Here is a 15,127-nt window from a genome sequence, read left to right as displayed (position 1 = left end):
ACCCTAGGGGAAGCCAGCTACCATGTCATGAAGACACTCAGGTAGCCCTTTGTAAAGGCCCACACTGTAAGAAAAAAGGCCTCCTGTCAACAGAAAGCACCCACGTGGCAGTCATTTGCATAAGCCACTTTGGAAGTGTGTCCCCAGCTAAGTTACTTACTCCTGAAATCCTGGTCCACTGAAAGTGTGAGAGATAATAAATGTTTATTGTTTTAAGCCACTAATTTGGGCGTAGGGGTAATTTGCTATGCAGAAATAGATAACTAATATGCTTAAAGCTTTATAGCATATAATAAAGCTATTGTCTATTATTCTTTTGTTTTCTTGACAATTTTTTTACATAACCTTTAGTACCAGCTTGGCATGTATGTGTGTATATATGTATACACAAGAAGAAAAATTACATGCCACAAAATAAAAAAAGATCAGCATCTTTGTCTTCCTAGCCAAGAAAATGATTTGCCCAAGTCTTCTTTCCTGAACTTCATTAATATTTTAAGGTTTTATTAATATATTTTCCATATTTATCATTTAGCCTTAATTAGTACTGGAATTTTTTCTACATTAAATGGTATCTTTATCCATTTTACATTCTCATGGTTGTGGGTTGTTCTAATACCATCTACTAATGATTTCTGCATATTGTTTTCTATTGTAGTGCCTTACTAAATTATCTCATGTTTGCAGTTGTTTCTCAGTTAATTTTCTTAGGATTTCCATGTATACAATTATATATTCTGCCAACAGCAATAATTCTTATACCTCAAGTCTAATGTGTCTAATTTAATCTAATGTGTCTCTGGACCCCAGAATAAAAATTCCCTAAGTTTAGAAATTTGAGTTACTTTGTTAAGTGCTTTGTCTCCAGCACCTGAAACACTGCTTGGCACAGAGTGTATGCTCACTAAATATGTGAAGTAATTAAATGAATTGTATATACTAGCAGCTCCAGGACAGTGCTTAGTAATAGTACTAATTGTGGGCACCTTGTCTTCTTGTTCCTGACTTTAGTGGGAATGTCCCCTTTAAGCTTGATGTTAGCCTTTGGGCAGACTCAAATGTATCATTATCTCATGTTAAATAAGAGTCTATTTCCATTACATCGAGCATTTTTATTTGAAATAGTTGTTGAATTTTAGCAAATATACCATTTTTATAAAGAGTAAAACTATTTTTCAAAAATTTTTTAAACACTGAAAAGAATTTAAATATTTTAATTCAACAAGTAAAATACAGAAAAGCAATAGCTAGAAAACCATGGTAATTTAAACAATAACAAAAACGTGCTTTAAGTTATACTGTTTAAACGTCTTTTATCACTATTTACATTTCATTCATTACATTGGTATAATACTTCATCTCAGCATCTACAATTTTGACAAATGCTTGGAAAGTTTTTTGTTCAGAAACAGATGCCGGTCTGACAGAAACACATTTGAAAATATTCTTTTTCTGGTCATAGTTTCCAACACACCTATAAACTCGGTCTCTAATCAGTCTTGGGAGTTCACGGTCCTGTTTAAAAAAAAAAAAAATCAATAAAATCACTCATTACTTCATCTAAATTTCAATCTTTTGAAACTAATCATACGATCAACTAAATATGAATCACTCCAAAATATTATAGTAACTCCATTACCTGATGTAGGGCCCTGCTGCTGACAAGACCATGACAGCTAGGCTTAGAGGGGTGCCCTCTCACAGAGGAAAGACCTTCTTACAAGCTAGCAAGCTGCTGCTCCTTAAACTACTGACTAGTTCTGTAACGGCACTTCTGTAAGACTGCCAGAGTTCTACTTTCAGTAGATGGCAGAAATGTAGCTCATACCAACTGCCCAACTAAGAACAACTAGAATATCTTGAGGAAATACTTAAAAATCTCCTTGTAGATTTCAGAGATACCAAGGCAGTGAGGAACTAGAGTCCTCACCTGAGAAAGGGTAGGAGTCCACGATGGGGCCTGACATTCGGGGATGCTTTCCCCCTGGCGTATCCGTCAATTATAATCAAAGTGATTGAGAGTCGCAAGAAACTGAGCGGAGGATTTGACAGGCTCATAGAGTTGGGAGAGAAAAAAAGTAGAACTGGAGGCCCCTAAAACAAAGAGATTCTGGTAACCACCCCCACCCATGTCCCAGGCTTAGGGTTGGGACTCAAAAGGGCTATGCCTTAATGGGACTAGTAAACCAGAACAAGATCAGCCAGCATCAAATCCTCTCCATCATGAGTAAATCTAAATTATTCTGGGATTGCTTTTACTAAAGGGTCACAAAAAAAGCCTAACTATAAGGGAAAATATTGATTATTGCTAAAAGTACTGCATTAAAGTGAAGAATTTCTGTTCCATAAAAGCCACCATTAAAACTCAAAAAGCAAATCATGAAGTATGAGAAAATATTTGCAATATATATAATGGACAAAGAACTTGTACCCAGAATAGTTTTTTAAAAACCTCCTATAAATCAATAACAACAAACAACAACAAACGAAGAAGAAAAAAAGAACAGGAGGCCTGAACAGACTTTACAAAGAAGTCATCTAAAGGGCCAGTATGTATGCAAGGTGCTCAACCTCATTAGTCACCAGGGCGCTGTAGAGAAATGAGATTGCACTGAACACCCACTGGAAACGCTAAAATAAAAGAGACTAACAGTACTAAGTGTTGATAAGAACAAAAAGAAACTACACTCACCTACACTGATTGTGAGTGTGTGAACTGTAAAATTCTTTGTAAATTTCTTCAGCAATAACTACTGTATTAGAACATACACATGCACTATAATGCAGCAATTTTATTTCTAGGTATATACACAACAGAAATTCATGCATATGCATGAGCCACGCACAAAAATGTTCATAGAGCATTATTCATAATAGCAAAAAATCTGGAGATAACCCAGATGCCCACTAATAGTAGGATAGGAAACTGAACTGTGGTACAATATATTCAGAGAACAGAATATTATACATAGAAATTTTTAAAACTCTACTACAGCTACATGCAACAACGTAGATGAATTTTACATTGTGTTGAATGAGTCAGACATAAAAGAAACATACCATAAGCTAACTATTTATATAAAGTTTTAAAAGAGGCAGAATTAATTTATGACATTAAAAGTCAGGACAGTGGTCACTTTTAGGCAGGACACAGGAGGTAGTGAATGGGAGGAGGCACAGGATGACATGGTAATAGCACTGGTCTACATATTTCTTAACCTTGGTAATGTTCACTTTGTGATACTTGATAGAATTGTAGTTATGAGTTATGAACTTGCTGTATAAAGTTTTTTATTTTAAAAACTCTTAAAACTAGAGAAAAATAAGCATTCAAGATATTTAAGAAATTAATAACCTGAGAATTATTATTTCTTGATCATCTACTATGTGTCAGATGCTATACATTCATGTTTTATTAACTAATCTCCAAAACAAATAGTCTCCCCATTTTAGAGATTAAAAAAACTGAAGCTCAGAAAGTTTAAGCAGCTTACTCAAGGTTACAAAGGTAGTAAGTAAATGGTGGAATAAAAACTAGAATTCATGTCTGATTTCAGAATGATGGCCAATTTCAGAATGCCAAACGTTTTTACAGAGCTTACGTGTCACAAGGTCTCCAGGCTTCCTGGTGATTTCCAGTCTCCTGTGTCACCCCCGCCTTCTTTAGCACCAAGCCTCTTCCTTATATCCCAGCTCACTCTTTGCCTCCCCCCAACTTCAGCACCACTACCCTTAACCCTGTCACTTACTAACTCTATACTCTGGTAATTATAAACTACCTGCAGTTTCCTATACAATCCAGGCTCTCTCTTAGCTTCATGTCTTTAAATATGCTGCTCTCTCAATTTAGCGTGCACTCCTCCTTACTTCTTTCCTTCCCTCCCACACACTGTTTTAGTAGTCCTTAAATATTTAGAATAAGATAGGTTACTATGTTCTTCAAATCTTTCTCAGATCTTATCTGCTTCTCTAGTGCCCTGCCCATACCTGTATCATACCATTTACCATATGACAATATAACATTTATGTAACTTTCTTTCTGCCTGAAATTTTAAACTCTTTGAGAGTACCATGTTTATATTCCAATTTGTATCCACTGCATCTAGCACAGCACCTGGCACACAGTAGGCTCTCCATAGTAATTGAACAAATAAATTTAATATTCGAACTGAAAGCAAACAAAATGTTGAAAGTACTACTAAAGTGTTGAACAGAATTTCTACTACAATGGAATTACAGTCTGTATTTGTTATGTTTTATTGGCATAGGCTTTGCAAAGGATAACTAGACAAATACTCACTATTTCATAAAATACACAAGGCAGAGTATTCTTCCCATCTCTCATAAGGAAAGTCTTTGAATAATATGGTCCAGGTGTAACAGCTGAATCAAGAACAGCTAAGCACAGTACAATAAGGGAAAAATTAGTGCTGGTAAAATGTGAATACAATTTAACAAACAGAAGTCGATATTTAAATGACTATTCCCACACAAACTTCTCTGATAGTTTTATTTATACATTAATAAATAAGACATTTAAAGAGGGAAAGAGCCCTGGCCAGCATGGCTCAGATGACTGGGCATCATCCTGCAAACCGGAAGGTCACAGGTTTGATTCCCGGTCAGAGTACACGACTACGTTGCGGTTCGGTCCCCAGTCAGGGCATGCGCAAAAGGCAACCAACTGACGTTTCTCTCCCTCTTTTCCCCTCTTTCTAAAATCAATAGGCATGTCCTCAGGTGAGAATTTTTTAAATAAATAAAGAGGGAAAGATATTTCTGAAACTGTTTTATACTAAGGGAAATAAAATTTCTGTCCCTCTCCAACTTAGGAACAGGTTATATGCCAAAGTTCATACACCTGACGATAGCCAGCCATCTGAACCTTTTTCTTAGAATGCATTCTATAGAGCGGTTAAATCCCCAGACCAATCTACTACATTATAATAATAAAATACACACATATAACTAATAAGCATCATGATTTAATGAAAACAAAAAACAATGAATTAGAATCAGAAGGCATGCATTTGAGTCCCATTTCTTTTTTTCCCCTCCAGTTCTTCAACTTACTAAATCGAGCAAATTGTTTCTTTTTCAAATATCTCATCTATAAAATGCAAATAATTCACATTTATCTCTAGAAATCATTATCAAACAAGAGCATTACGTATTCCTTTAAATACTACCTACTGAGCACTGATAGTGAACATTTACTATTTTGAGGTCAGCCTCCATTTCCGCTATTATTACCCAAATTTTCCTTTAGAAAACCTCTCCTTTGCCATTCTTAGCTATATGATTCGAATGGAATTTGTATCTCCCCCCACACTCAGGTGCAGGAGTGTTCTGAGATTGACTTAAACCAATTAGTGTATCCCATTCCCCAGCAACAGTGAGCAGGCAGGGTTTAGGTGATGGACTTATTACCCAGTCAGAAATGATATGCAAAGGGTCATTCGCTAGTCTCTGGAAAAGAGCAACCAAAAGAAACCACTGAAGAATGTGACATTGTGGTATAAGGATGGGTGGTATACAGAACTCTGGTAATCATCTTAATACCAAAAGGAAAGAGTCAGAAGCTGCTAGACAGACTACAATTGGAGTTTCAAGATGAAGACAATGTTGTGGCAGGACAGAAAAAAGGTAAATCTCAAAAACATAATACTGTACCGGGTGAAAATGCAAGTTGTGTATTTTAAAACTCAAAAGCAATTAAAAGTCCACATACACTTATGAAATCAGATGCATATAGTAAAATTATAAAAGCATGGACAGGAAAGATACCACAGTGATTATCTCTACAGAAGAAGAAAAATGGATGATGGTCTCAAAAATACCTATAACATGGGTATGTGGATATTATAGTCTCAGTATTTTTCTGTATGTTTAGAATATTTCATAATTTAAATCAAATTAAATATTTATTTTGCTTAAACTACTGAAAGAAATATGGTTTGAATCTCTACTTTTACTTAACTCTTCATTTTAGGTAAAATCTAACTATAGATACATTCTACAAAACTCTCCCCCTTTTAAACATTAATTTAGGAAACAGATTAATTGTAAGGTGCCCATATCAGTGAAGAGTTCTTTACAAATATTATTTCAGAGTATTTAAAATATGATTTAATTTATATACAAAATTACTACTGGATTTAATTGAATATAGTAGAAAAAACACTAGATTGAGATTAAGGAACTTGGATTCTATATCTATTTTTGCTGCTAACTAGTTTTGTGATTTTAGTCAAGTCTATTTTAATTATTTGCTTCATTTCCTCATATACCTCAAGGGTTGGGTTACACTGCTTGTAATAATCTTTCCAGTTTTAACATTACAAATCAGAAGAATATTACCATAAATAACCAAATACATCTTAAGTCACACAAATCGATGACAGACTCAGAAATTTAAGAAAATCCTAATTAACTATAATCATCTTTTGCACAATTTTATTTTTCTTTAATATCTCCTAGGTGTTTCTACTGATATTCAAAACTATTGTCCAAATAGTACTACTTAAGTATTTTTGAAGTATGATACCTACCCAGTATTTCAAAAAGAAGTACAGTTTTGGGGGCATGTTCACGCCAGTACTTCATGCTTTCAATAACTGCAGATATAATTCTTAAAGAATTATCTTTTTCCTTCAACTTTAACTGGTACAATGAGGCATTCTTTTGAAAAAAATAAAATAATAGCATTAGAAAAACCTTTCATATTTTTCATCATTCTCACTTTTTTGTAAAGATTCTATGTCCTTATAATGGGCACACATTTAATTATGTAAAAAATCTATTGAAAATTTTAGTACAGTTACTCTCATAAACTAAAAGCATCATTAGCACTTCATAGGAGGAGAAACTAGGATACACTTGGAGACAATCAAGAAAAGACTGATTTATGTGGGCATTCATTCAATCATCGAATATTTTTTAAGTATTGTGTGCCAAACCTGTGATAAATACACAGGTGACTAGAACACAATTCCTTTTCTTAGTGTGCTCATATTCTAGAAGGGGAGTCAACACATTCATTCATTCATTCATTCATTCATTCATTCCAACAGTACTTACTGGCACCTACTATGGGCTAAACATAGCTAATGAGGAAATAACAGTGAAAAAAACAGAGAAGATATACGTACCCTCACAGATTTTGCCATCCAATGGGGGATTCAGAAAATAAACAAAAAATATACACTAGAATGTCAGGAATTGATATATCTTATGCATTTAAAAAACAGGGTAAAAGGATAAAGAGAGACAGGACTAATGAAGTGAAACAGGTTGCTGAGTGAGGACTGAGGGAACAGCAACTATAAAGGCCCTGAGATGGGAATGTGCTTGGCATTTGTAAGGATCAAGTAAAAATACAATGGTTAAGATACTAATTTTCAGGGCGTATGGTGGCACTTTCCTTCGTGAGGGCAGGGCGTATCTAAGAACACTTGCTGGGACCTTATTTTCCAACTATAATTACCTTTCTTCCCTCTCCCCCCTCCTAACCAAGGTATGAACACCTCCCATTGAGGACTATTGCCATAATGAGTCACTGTTTTTAAGGTGACTATGTCATATCATTCTTAGGTACATAAGGCTGGGAACCGCTGTGAAACATACTATTTGAGTCAGATTTCTAGGGGAAAAAAAAGAATTTACCTCAGATGGCTTACTGAAAAGACTGCTTACAGACATGGGTAGAACAAATATTAAGACACATAAGCCCTCAAAAACTAACAATACAAAACTTCTACCACCCCTAGGCTGAAAGGACAAGGGGAGGAAATAAAATGACCAAACCTGTGAAAGCTGGGCTCATGGAGGGGTCATATGCAGGGACACAGCTACTGCCTGTGACACTACATGCAAGCAGGAAGGGCACAGAACACCCAACCCCTCATCACACGTTTTGGTGTCCAGCCAGTGACTCCAACCGGCTGACTCCTAGCAGAAGTCAGCTAAGGGACCCCAAGATGATGCACTACATGGTACGAATCAGTCTTCCAGAGCACAGAGACGGGCAGAGGATAAACAAGCTACTGGGCCCAGGATTAAGGGAGGGAAGATAACAAACAACTGGCACATATAATACATAAAAAAAAATTTACACTGAGGAGTGGAGAGAGGGAGTGATGCTGAAGGAAGTGCAGACATGGGAAAGAATACAAGCCAGAGCAGTCACATTAGAGTGCCTATCATGTTTACAGAATTGTGAATAGTTTGAAAATGGCAAGTGCACTGCAGAATTAGTGGGCTATGAAACATGAGGCTGGAGTGGTAAAAAAATAAGACCAGATTATAGAGCAAAGGTCAGAAAACTGTAGCCTGCGGTCCAAATAGAACCTGCTGTCTATTTTTGTAAACTTTTATTGGAACAGGCCACACCCATCCATTTATGTGTTGTCTATGGCTGCTTTCAAGCTACAATGGCAGAGCTGAGTGGTAGAGTTGAATAGTTAGTTGCAAGAGAGACCACATAGCCCATAAAGCCAAAAATATTTACTATCTGGCCCTTAACAGAAAAAGTTAGCTGGCTTTTGTTACAAAAAACTTAGAACGACATATGAAGAGCTTGAAGAATTTCTGTAAGCAATGGATAAACTGTCATTGTGTCAATTATTAGTAAACAGTGAAATTCAGAACCCAATAGGCCACTCTAAAGAAACTATTAAAAGGAAAAGCCTTTCATAACCTCTAAGGAAATATTTTGGAAACTAACATTCACCCAGTCCAGTGGACCTGGATATTTATGCCAATTAAGTAATGCATGCCATGGCATTGATTTCAAATGTTATCTTTATAATTTTCTGAATACTTATCTCATTTTTTTACATGTAAACACAAAAATATAAATAATTCATATTTAAAGGTTTACCTTGAGAGCATTTTCTCCTGGAATATCATCTAACGTTTTCTTCTTATATTGATTTTGTTGGAAAGCGGGCTTAAATGCCAGTAATGCACTGTTTTTGTCAGGACCTCTCATTTTGTAGCCAGATATTTTTGAGGAATGTGTTTCTCTGAATACTTCACTTTCTCTTTGGTGAGATAAGTCAGGAGGTTGAGATGTTCTTAATTGTTTCTGTTGTTGTGCTCCCAAATTCACTGGATGAGAATTTATTCCATCGTTTGCCACTAGGATGGTTCTTTTGCAATGAGGCCTAAAATCATTTCCATCCCAAGTTTTCAAGCTGGTATTTGTGTTGCCATCTTTGTAGCTGTAATAGTTTTTTTTTTTTTTTTTAATTATTATTAGTGTTAGTTCTTGTTTCTATATATTTTTTCTTAATTTAAAAAATAATTAAAATTTGCATTTATATGGCAATTTGTGGTTTATACTGACTAGTTAGAAATTCTAAATACAACATCACAACAACCCTACAACATATTATAACTCTCTTTTCAGGTGAGGAAACTGAGCCTTAGGGAGGAAGTCACTTGTCCCAGTCAAATAGAAAGTCACTGACAATACAGAACCCAAAGAACTTTTGTCTCCCAACTCAGAATCCAGCTCTATAAAGTATATTTTTAAACGATACAAGCCTTCACATAACAGTGGTTGTCCAGGAGAGTAAGATCTTGAGAACTCTTGCTTACTTCTTTACACATTTATTTTTTAATTTTCTACAAAGTAAAATTTTAAGAAGTTAAACTAATTATTTTTCAGTGATTTTAAATCACAAGAATAAATATAGGCAAGTTAGCTAGCTATCTGATTAGAAATTTTGTACTTTAACTACATAGCTTAAAAGCCCTACTTATGAATCTGTTGCAGCGTTTTACTATCTACATTAAACTGAGTTGTATCAGCTGATCAGAACATAATATTAATGAAGCCAAAATCAAACGTATAATTTCTGAGCTGGCTAGTTAAGAGTACCACAGAAAAAAACTAGTGCAAGTCACAAATTCTTATTTCTGAATAATTTCCCTGAAAATATCACAAAAGGACAAACAATACAACCTAAACCTTGTTAGAAAAATAATCCAAAAAATAAAAGATCTAGGTTCCCTAGGAATCAGAAATGAATACAAATTGTATGGGGCCTGAAGCTTATATAATTTGGGAAGCCTTCTTAAATTAATTAGGTACAAAATTATGTATAAAAATAATGAGAAAAAATGAAAATAATTTCAAAATTTTGAAAGTTGATAAAAATCACAATATACTGGAAAAATATTAATAGAATTATTAACCACATGATATACCTCTATAAGACATTTTTGGTACATTGATCATCTCTTCGTATAACAGTAAGTTTATTTTCAAGAGAAAGAATAGAAACAATTTTGTCTTCTTCTCTCATGGCTGTGGAAATTACTTTTGTTATTCATAGTTTTAAAAAGTTTCTTTCAGTTTCACAACTCCTTATTGGTAACAGCCCATCTGCAACTTCCTCCATTTTTTTTGCTCAGGAGGTGCTCCTAGCCTGGACAAGCTCTGGGACATCATGCCCACACACAGTGCTGCTCCAGCAGCCAATCCAGCTCAGCCAGGTCCTTAATATCCCAGCAAGACAATGAGACCTAAGCTGTAACGGCCCCTGAGCACAGCAGGGAGCAGTGTCCCACTCAAATCCTTCTCCCCAGGTACAAAAATAGGGACCAGGTGGTCAATGAGATGCATATGTATTCAATATGTTTCCATCTTTCTTTCTTATTCCGTTCTATTTACCTTGGAACAGACTGTCTCACTAGGTAGGGTAAGATTGAGCATTCTATTTGGCTCTCAATGTCTAAATATATCCAACATTAAGACAGTTATTCCTGACTGTTTGCCTATTATCAGTTAGATCACTAATAATCCACAGCAAAATCATAAATTCATGGTGATAAATATTGGCAGAAATTTCATAACATGATGAGTTCTTTGGAAACATAGTCACTGTTAAATTTACCTAAAGTTCTCTTAATTTCTTTTATTAAATTTAGCTAATATTGATATAGTTGTCATTAAGTATCGAAACTTCCTAAATGTAATTCTGTGTAAGAAAGGAGGAAGAGATGAAGAAGGGAAGGGAAAAGAGAGGGAGAGGAGAAGAAGGATAGAAGAAGAAAGATGTCTTAAGCAGACTCACCTCCAACCACTCTTGTTTCTTTCAGTATTCAATTGAGTAGACTTAGGCACAGAATCTTGACTTCTCAAAGGATGAGAAACAGAATGTTGTATTTGCCTTTTGAGGAAACATATCTTATTAAGTATTAATAGTTTATTTCCAAATTCAGAAATGTAAAATATACATAGAAGATAAAACATCAGTCAGTAACAGACACACATTCATTGATATATATTTTTCCACATACCCTGTGTTCATTGTTTTTGTTAAAGGAGGTGACTCTGGATTCATAGCTTCCCGGGCCCAATCTCAAAAGATATAAGTAATAGAGAAAAAAGTAAAAGGTCACATTTAAAAATATATATTTCATATTTAATTTAATAGTTGAAAGCCTGAAGAAAAGAATTTAAAGATATGGACTTGTTCTTCAATAGCACTTTGTTGTGGAATTTCTCACAGCCTGCCTTATTAATTTTTATAGATATCTTTCTTCCCCACTGAATTTTAAGCAAAGGTAATAGTTTCATCTGTATCTTTCCAACAATCAATCCTAATCTAGTACTTTGCACTCTATAACATGAATTTAGTGTAATCAATGTTTCTTAAACTTTTTTATCCCAACCCACAGCAAGAAATACCTCATAACCCAGAACATATATATGTGTGGTGTTCATGTGTTTTGGGGGAGGAGGAGAAAGAACATAAAATTTTGCCATCAATTCTTATTCTTACTATGTATAATACACTCTGATATTTTCTATTATATTCTATTCTGCTCTCTTCTATTTCTTTTTTTTTTTTTTTTAAAGACTGGTTGTTTCCTAATCTATCTCTCAAAACTTCAAAAACACTGATCTAGTTCTATCTCTTACCCAATATAAGAATCTTATTATATCTCTGACAGACAGTTATCCTGGTCAGAGCCTACAAAGTTCAGTAGCTCAGGAGGGTGCATATTTCCCTATGGAGCAGCTCAAATGATCATTTTTCAAGGTCAACATTATGCTACTTATAAAAATATTTTAGCTGGTGGAGAATTTTTGTAACAGCAGAGGATGGCCAGACAAATGCCCATTTATGCATATCCATGTGAATTTTTATCCATAAAAATGGAAATAATATAAAATATTTTACTTTGAATTCCTTAAATGTGGAAGAAAACAAATAATTATAAATTTAGAAGTAGATTAAGGTCTATGGTTGAACACTGATAAAATTAACAATACAAGTATTGAGAGAGAAAAAGAGTGATTGATTGATTTTAAAACTCTAGTTGCATAAAATCCTAAAGATTTTTTAAGTGTGCCCAGAAATTTATAAATGCCTATAACCAGCATGTACCAAGTATTATTTCAGAATGTCTTATTGTCCATGACTTCTTCCAAAGATAAAAAGTCAGTAAACTTTAAGACCTCCCAGAATCTACCACCACAGCTAACTGTTACAGAGATGAGAGGCCTAAACAGAAAACCAGTATTTCCATAACCTCACTTAAAAAGATGAGCTGCATCAGAGACTCTCTGTCTCTAGAATTTGAATCAAGAGATACAGAAGGAAGTCAATAACAGGCTCTGAGAACTAGAACTAAAAAGTTAACTCCTACCAAGGGCAATTTAGTTCATGTGCCAGTTGAAACTACAGGGAAGCCAACTGGATAACAGAGTAAAGAGCCAACAAATAAAGGAAAGCAAAAATGCTATAGAAGAAAAAAGACTAAGGCCAAGCACTAGAAATTCCTGGGCTTCTAACCTTCCTAAGATCTATTTTTTCCTGTGTTTCCATGCACACTTATTCATGAGGCAACTTGAGTTTCCTCATTCTTTAGCCCCAAATATCTAAGTCACAATATCTATGTATATCTTACAAAAGAAAAAAATTCTTACAATGTAGGTTACCACTTCATTAGAACAAAGGCCCCAGATCTAAGATACTCCATTTAAAATGGTAAGCCACCTTTTTACACAAGAAAACTCAAGCTACTGTACTGGAATGTTCAGAAGGAGCCAAGTAATTGCTACATTTGGATAATGGAAAGAAGAAAAACATAAACTTTCTATTCCCATTATAAAACAGAAATGGTAATCTTCTATAATTCTAGTTGTTATTTTCTGAAAGTTTTTACCTTATTTTCTTACCTGTTGGAAGAGGAGGGAAATCATAACTGTCAGAAGTAGTACTGGTACCTGAATCATTTTTAAGTGGATTGGAAGTTAACGGCTGTCTAGTCCTCTTTTTCTGATTGAACAATGGTACAGGCAAACAGCCTAAATTGAATGTTGCAATAACTTAGTATATAATAGGAAAATAGTCTACTTCTATATGTTAATTTTATAGTTATTATGTATATATATATATCTTTGCATTGATTCTTAAATTCCTTTTAAGATCCTAAATAGCCTCATTTGTTTCTCTAAATACTTCTTTCTTTTAAAAAAAAATTTCTATTTTTCAATTACAGTTTACATTCAACACTATTCTGTATTAGTTTCAGGTGTACAGCACAGTGGTTACACAGTCATATACTTTACACAGTGACCCCCTGATATTTCAAGTACCCATCTGGCACCATACATAGTTATTACAATATTACTGACTATATTCCCTGTGGGGAACTTTATGTCCTCGTACTTATTTTGTTACTACCAACTGGTACTTCTTAATCTTTTCACCTTTTTACCCGATCCACCCAAACCCCTTCCCCTCTGCCAACCATCAACCTGTTCTCTGTATCTCTACGTCTGTTTCTATTTTGTAAAAACGTCTTTCTTGTTCTACTTTAACATTGCCTTAATTTGTCTTGTTTGGAAGTAATTCCCATCTCCCCCCTCATCCCCCAACCCTTTCCAAATCTAATTTTTGTTTTCCTTATTTCCCACCTATGTTTGCTTATTATCATATCAACTGGAGGGGACCTTTCATGTATGGAAGAGGAGAGGGAGAACCAGACTTGACCCATGCTTTCCAAAACCCTAACCACTCTTTGGACTATGTTGGCACACCCTTTATGGCTATGGTTCTCAAACTTTCGTTTGACTAAGATTTAATTAGAATTGTGCTTCACATGCCAGTTCCTAGATCCCCCTCTCATAGATTTTATTTCAATAGATTTGGTTTGGGAGCCAAAACTCTGCAATTTAACAACCACTCCAGGTATCTGTAACACGGATTTTCCATGGATCATTTTGATAATGCCTTAGAGTGAAAATATCCAACCCAAATGAGAAGAAGTATTACTCCACACCTTCTAGATTAAATATCTGGGATCTCAAGTGAAGCTGAAAATCAGAATTTGTAAGCGGTAAAACTAGAAGGAATCTCAAGAGGGAAAAAGGCCCTAAAAGCTTGCACACTGCCACTGTGGAAGAACCTAGATAGGATCCAAGCTTCCTAAATCTCAGTTTAGGTATCTTGCCACTATACCATACTCTAGCTGGTCCATTAAAACTTTTGTGCTGCAGGAGCATGTAGATTCTGTGACAACGGTTTGATGAAATGATGTGGGCCCGGAGTTAGGCTTTCTGGGTTTGGATTACAGCTTCAAAACAGGGTTGAATTACATACAACTTCCAAGTATAAACTTGGGCAATTTCTGTAAACTTGTGCCAGTACGACATGTACTGAGAGGCAGGATCATATAGCTATTAAGAGTATGGACCCTAGAGCCAGAGTCCTAGGTTCAAATCCTGGTTCTGCCACTTCATAAGTTACTCTTTTAACAACCTCTTTGATAATAATAAAGCCTACCTCAGAAGGTTGGTGTGAGCATTAAGTATATTACTGCATATAATTAAGTATCTAGAATATAGTACATCCACCAAAAATAATAGCTATTTTTATCTTAATTGTCCATTGTCATCATTCCTCTGGTTCTCTTCATTCTTGCCCTCTTAACTAATAAATTGGAAAGCAGAAATGGTAGAGGAAGATGTTAGGGAGACAGAAGTGCTTCTGGAAATACTTTAAATAAGGCACAAATACAAATAAAAAATATATCTATTTCTTTGTTTTGAGCCTAAAAGCACAGACCAACTCAAGCATATAAGGTTTGTAGGAAGTACACTCAT

The 15,127-nt window shown here is 34.9% G+C and overlaps 1 protein-coding gene across 1 annotated transcript; it reads right to left on the bottom strand.

Moving 5' to 3' along the window:
• Positions 1-1,312: 1,312 nt before the first annotated feature.
• Positions 1,313-13,242, bottom strand: SPATA22 (spermatogenesis associated 22). The gene is made up of 7 exons (XM_090291338.1): positions 13,199-13,242; positions 11,311-11,371; positions 11,085-11,180; positions 8,882-9,224; positions 6,552-6,681; positions 4,301-4,398; positions 1,313-1,515 (listed from the first exon to the last, which is right to left on the bottom strand). Exons 2-7 carry the CDS (start codon positions 11,352-11,354, stop codon positions 1,324-1,326), a joined length of 903 nt encoding a protein of 300 aa, XP_090147464.1. The 5' UTR covers positions 11,355-11,371; positions 13,199-13,242; the 3' UTR covers positions 1,313-1,323.
• Between the last annotated feature and the right edge of the window lie 1,885 nt (positions 13,243-15,127).

The sequence above is a fragment of the Furipterus horrens genome, unplaced genomic scaffold (genome assembly GCF_987537825.1).
Source record: "Furipterus horrens unplaced genomic scaffold, mFurHor1.1.pri manual_scaffold_11, whole genome shotgun sequence".
NCBI lineage: Eukaryota > Metazoa > Chordata > Mammalia > Chiroptera > Furipteridae > Furipterus > Furipterus horrens.
Note: the sequence above shows the minus strand (reverse complement) of the source record. Positions and strands in the feature narration are given on the sequence as shown.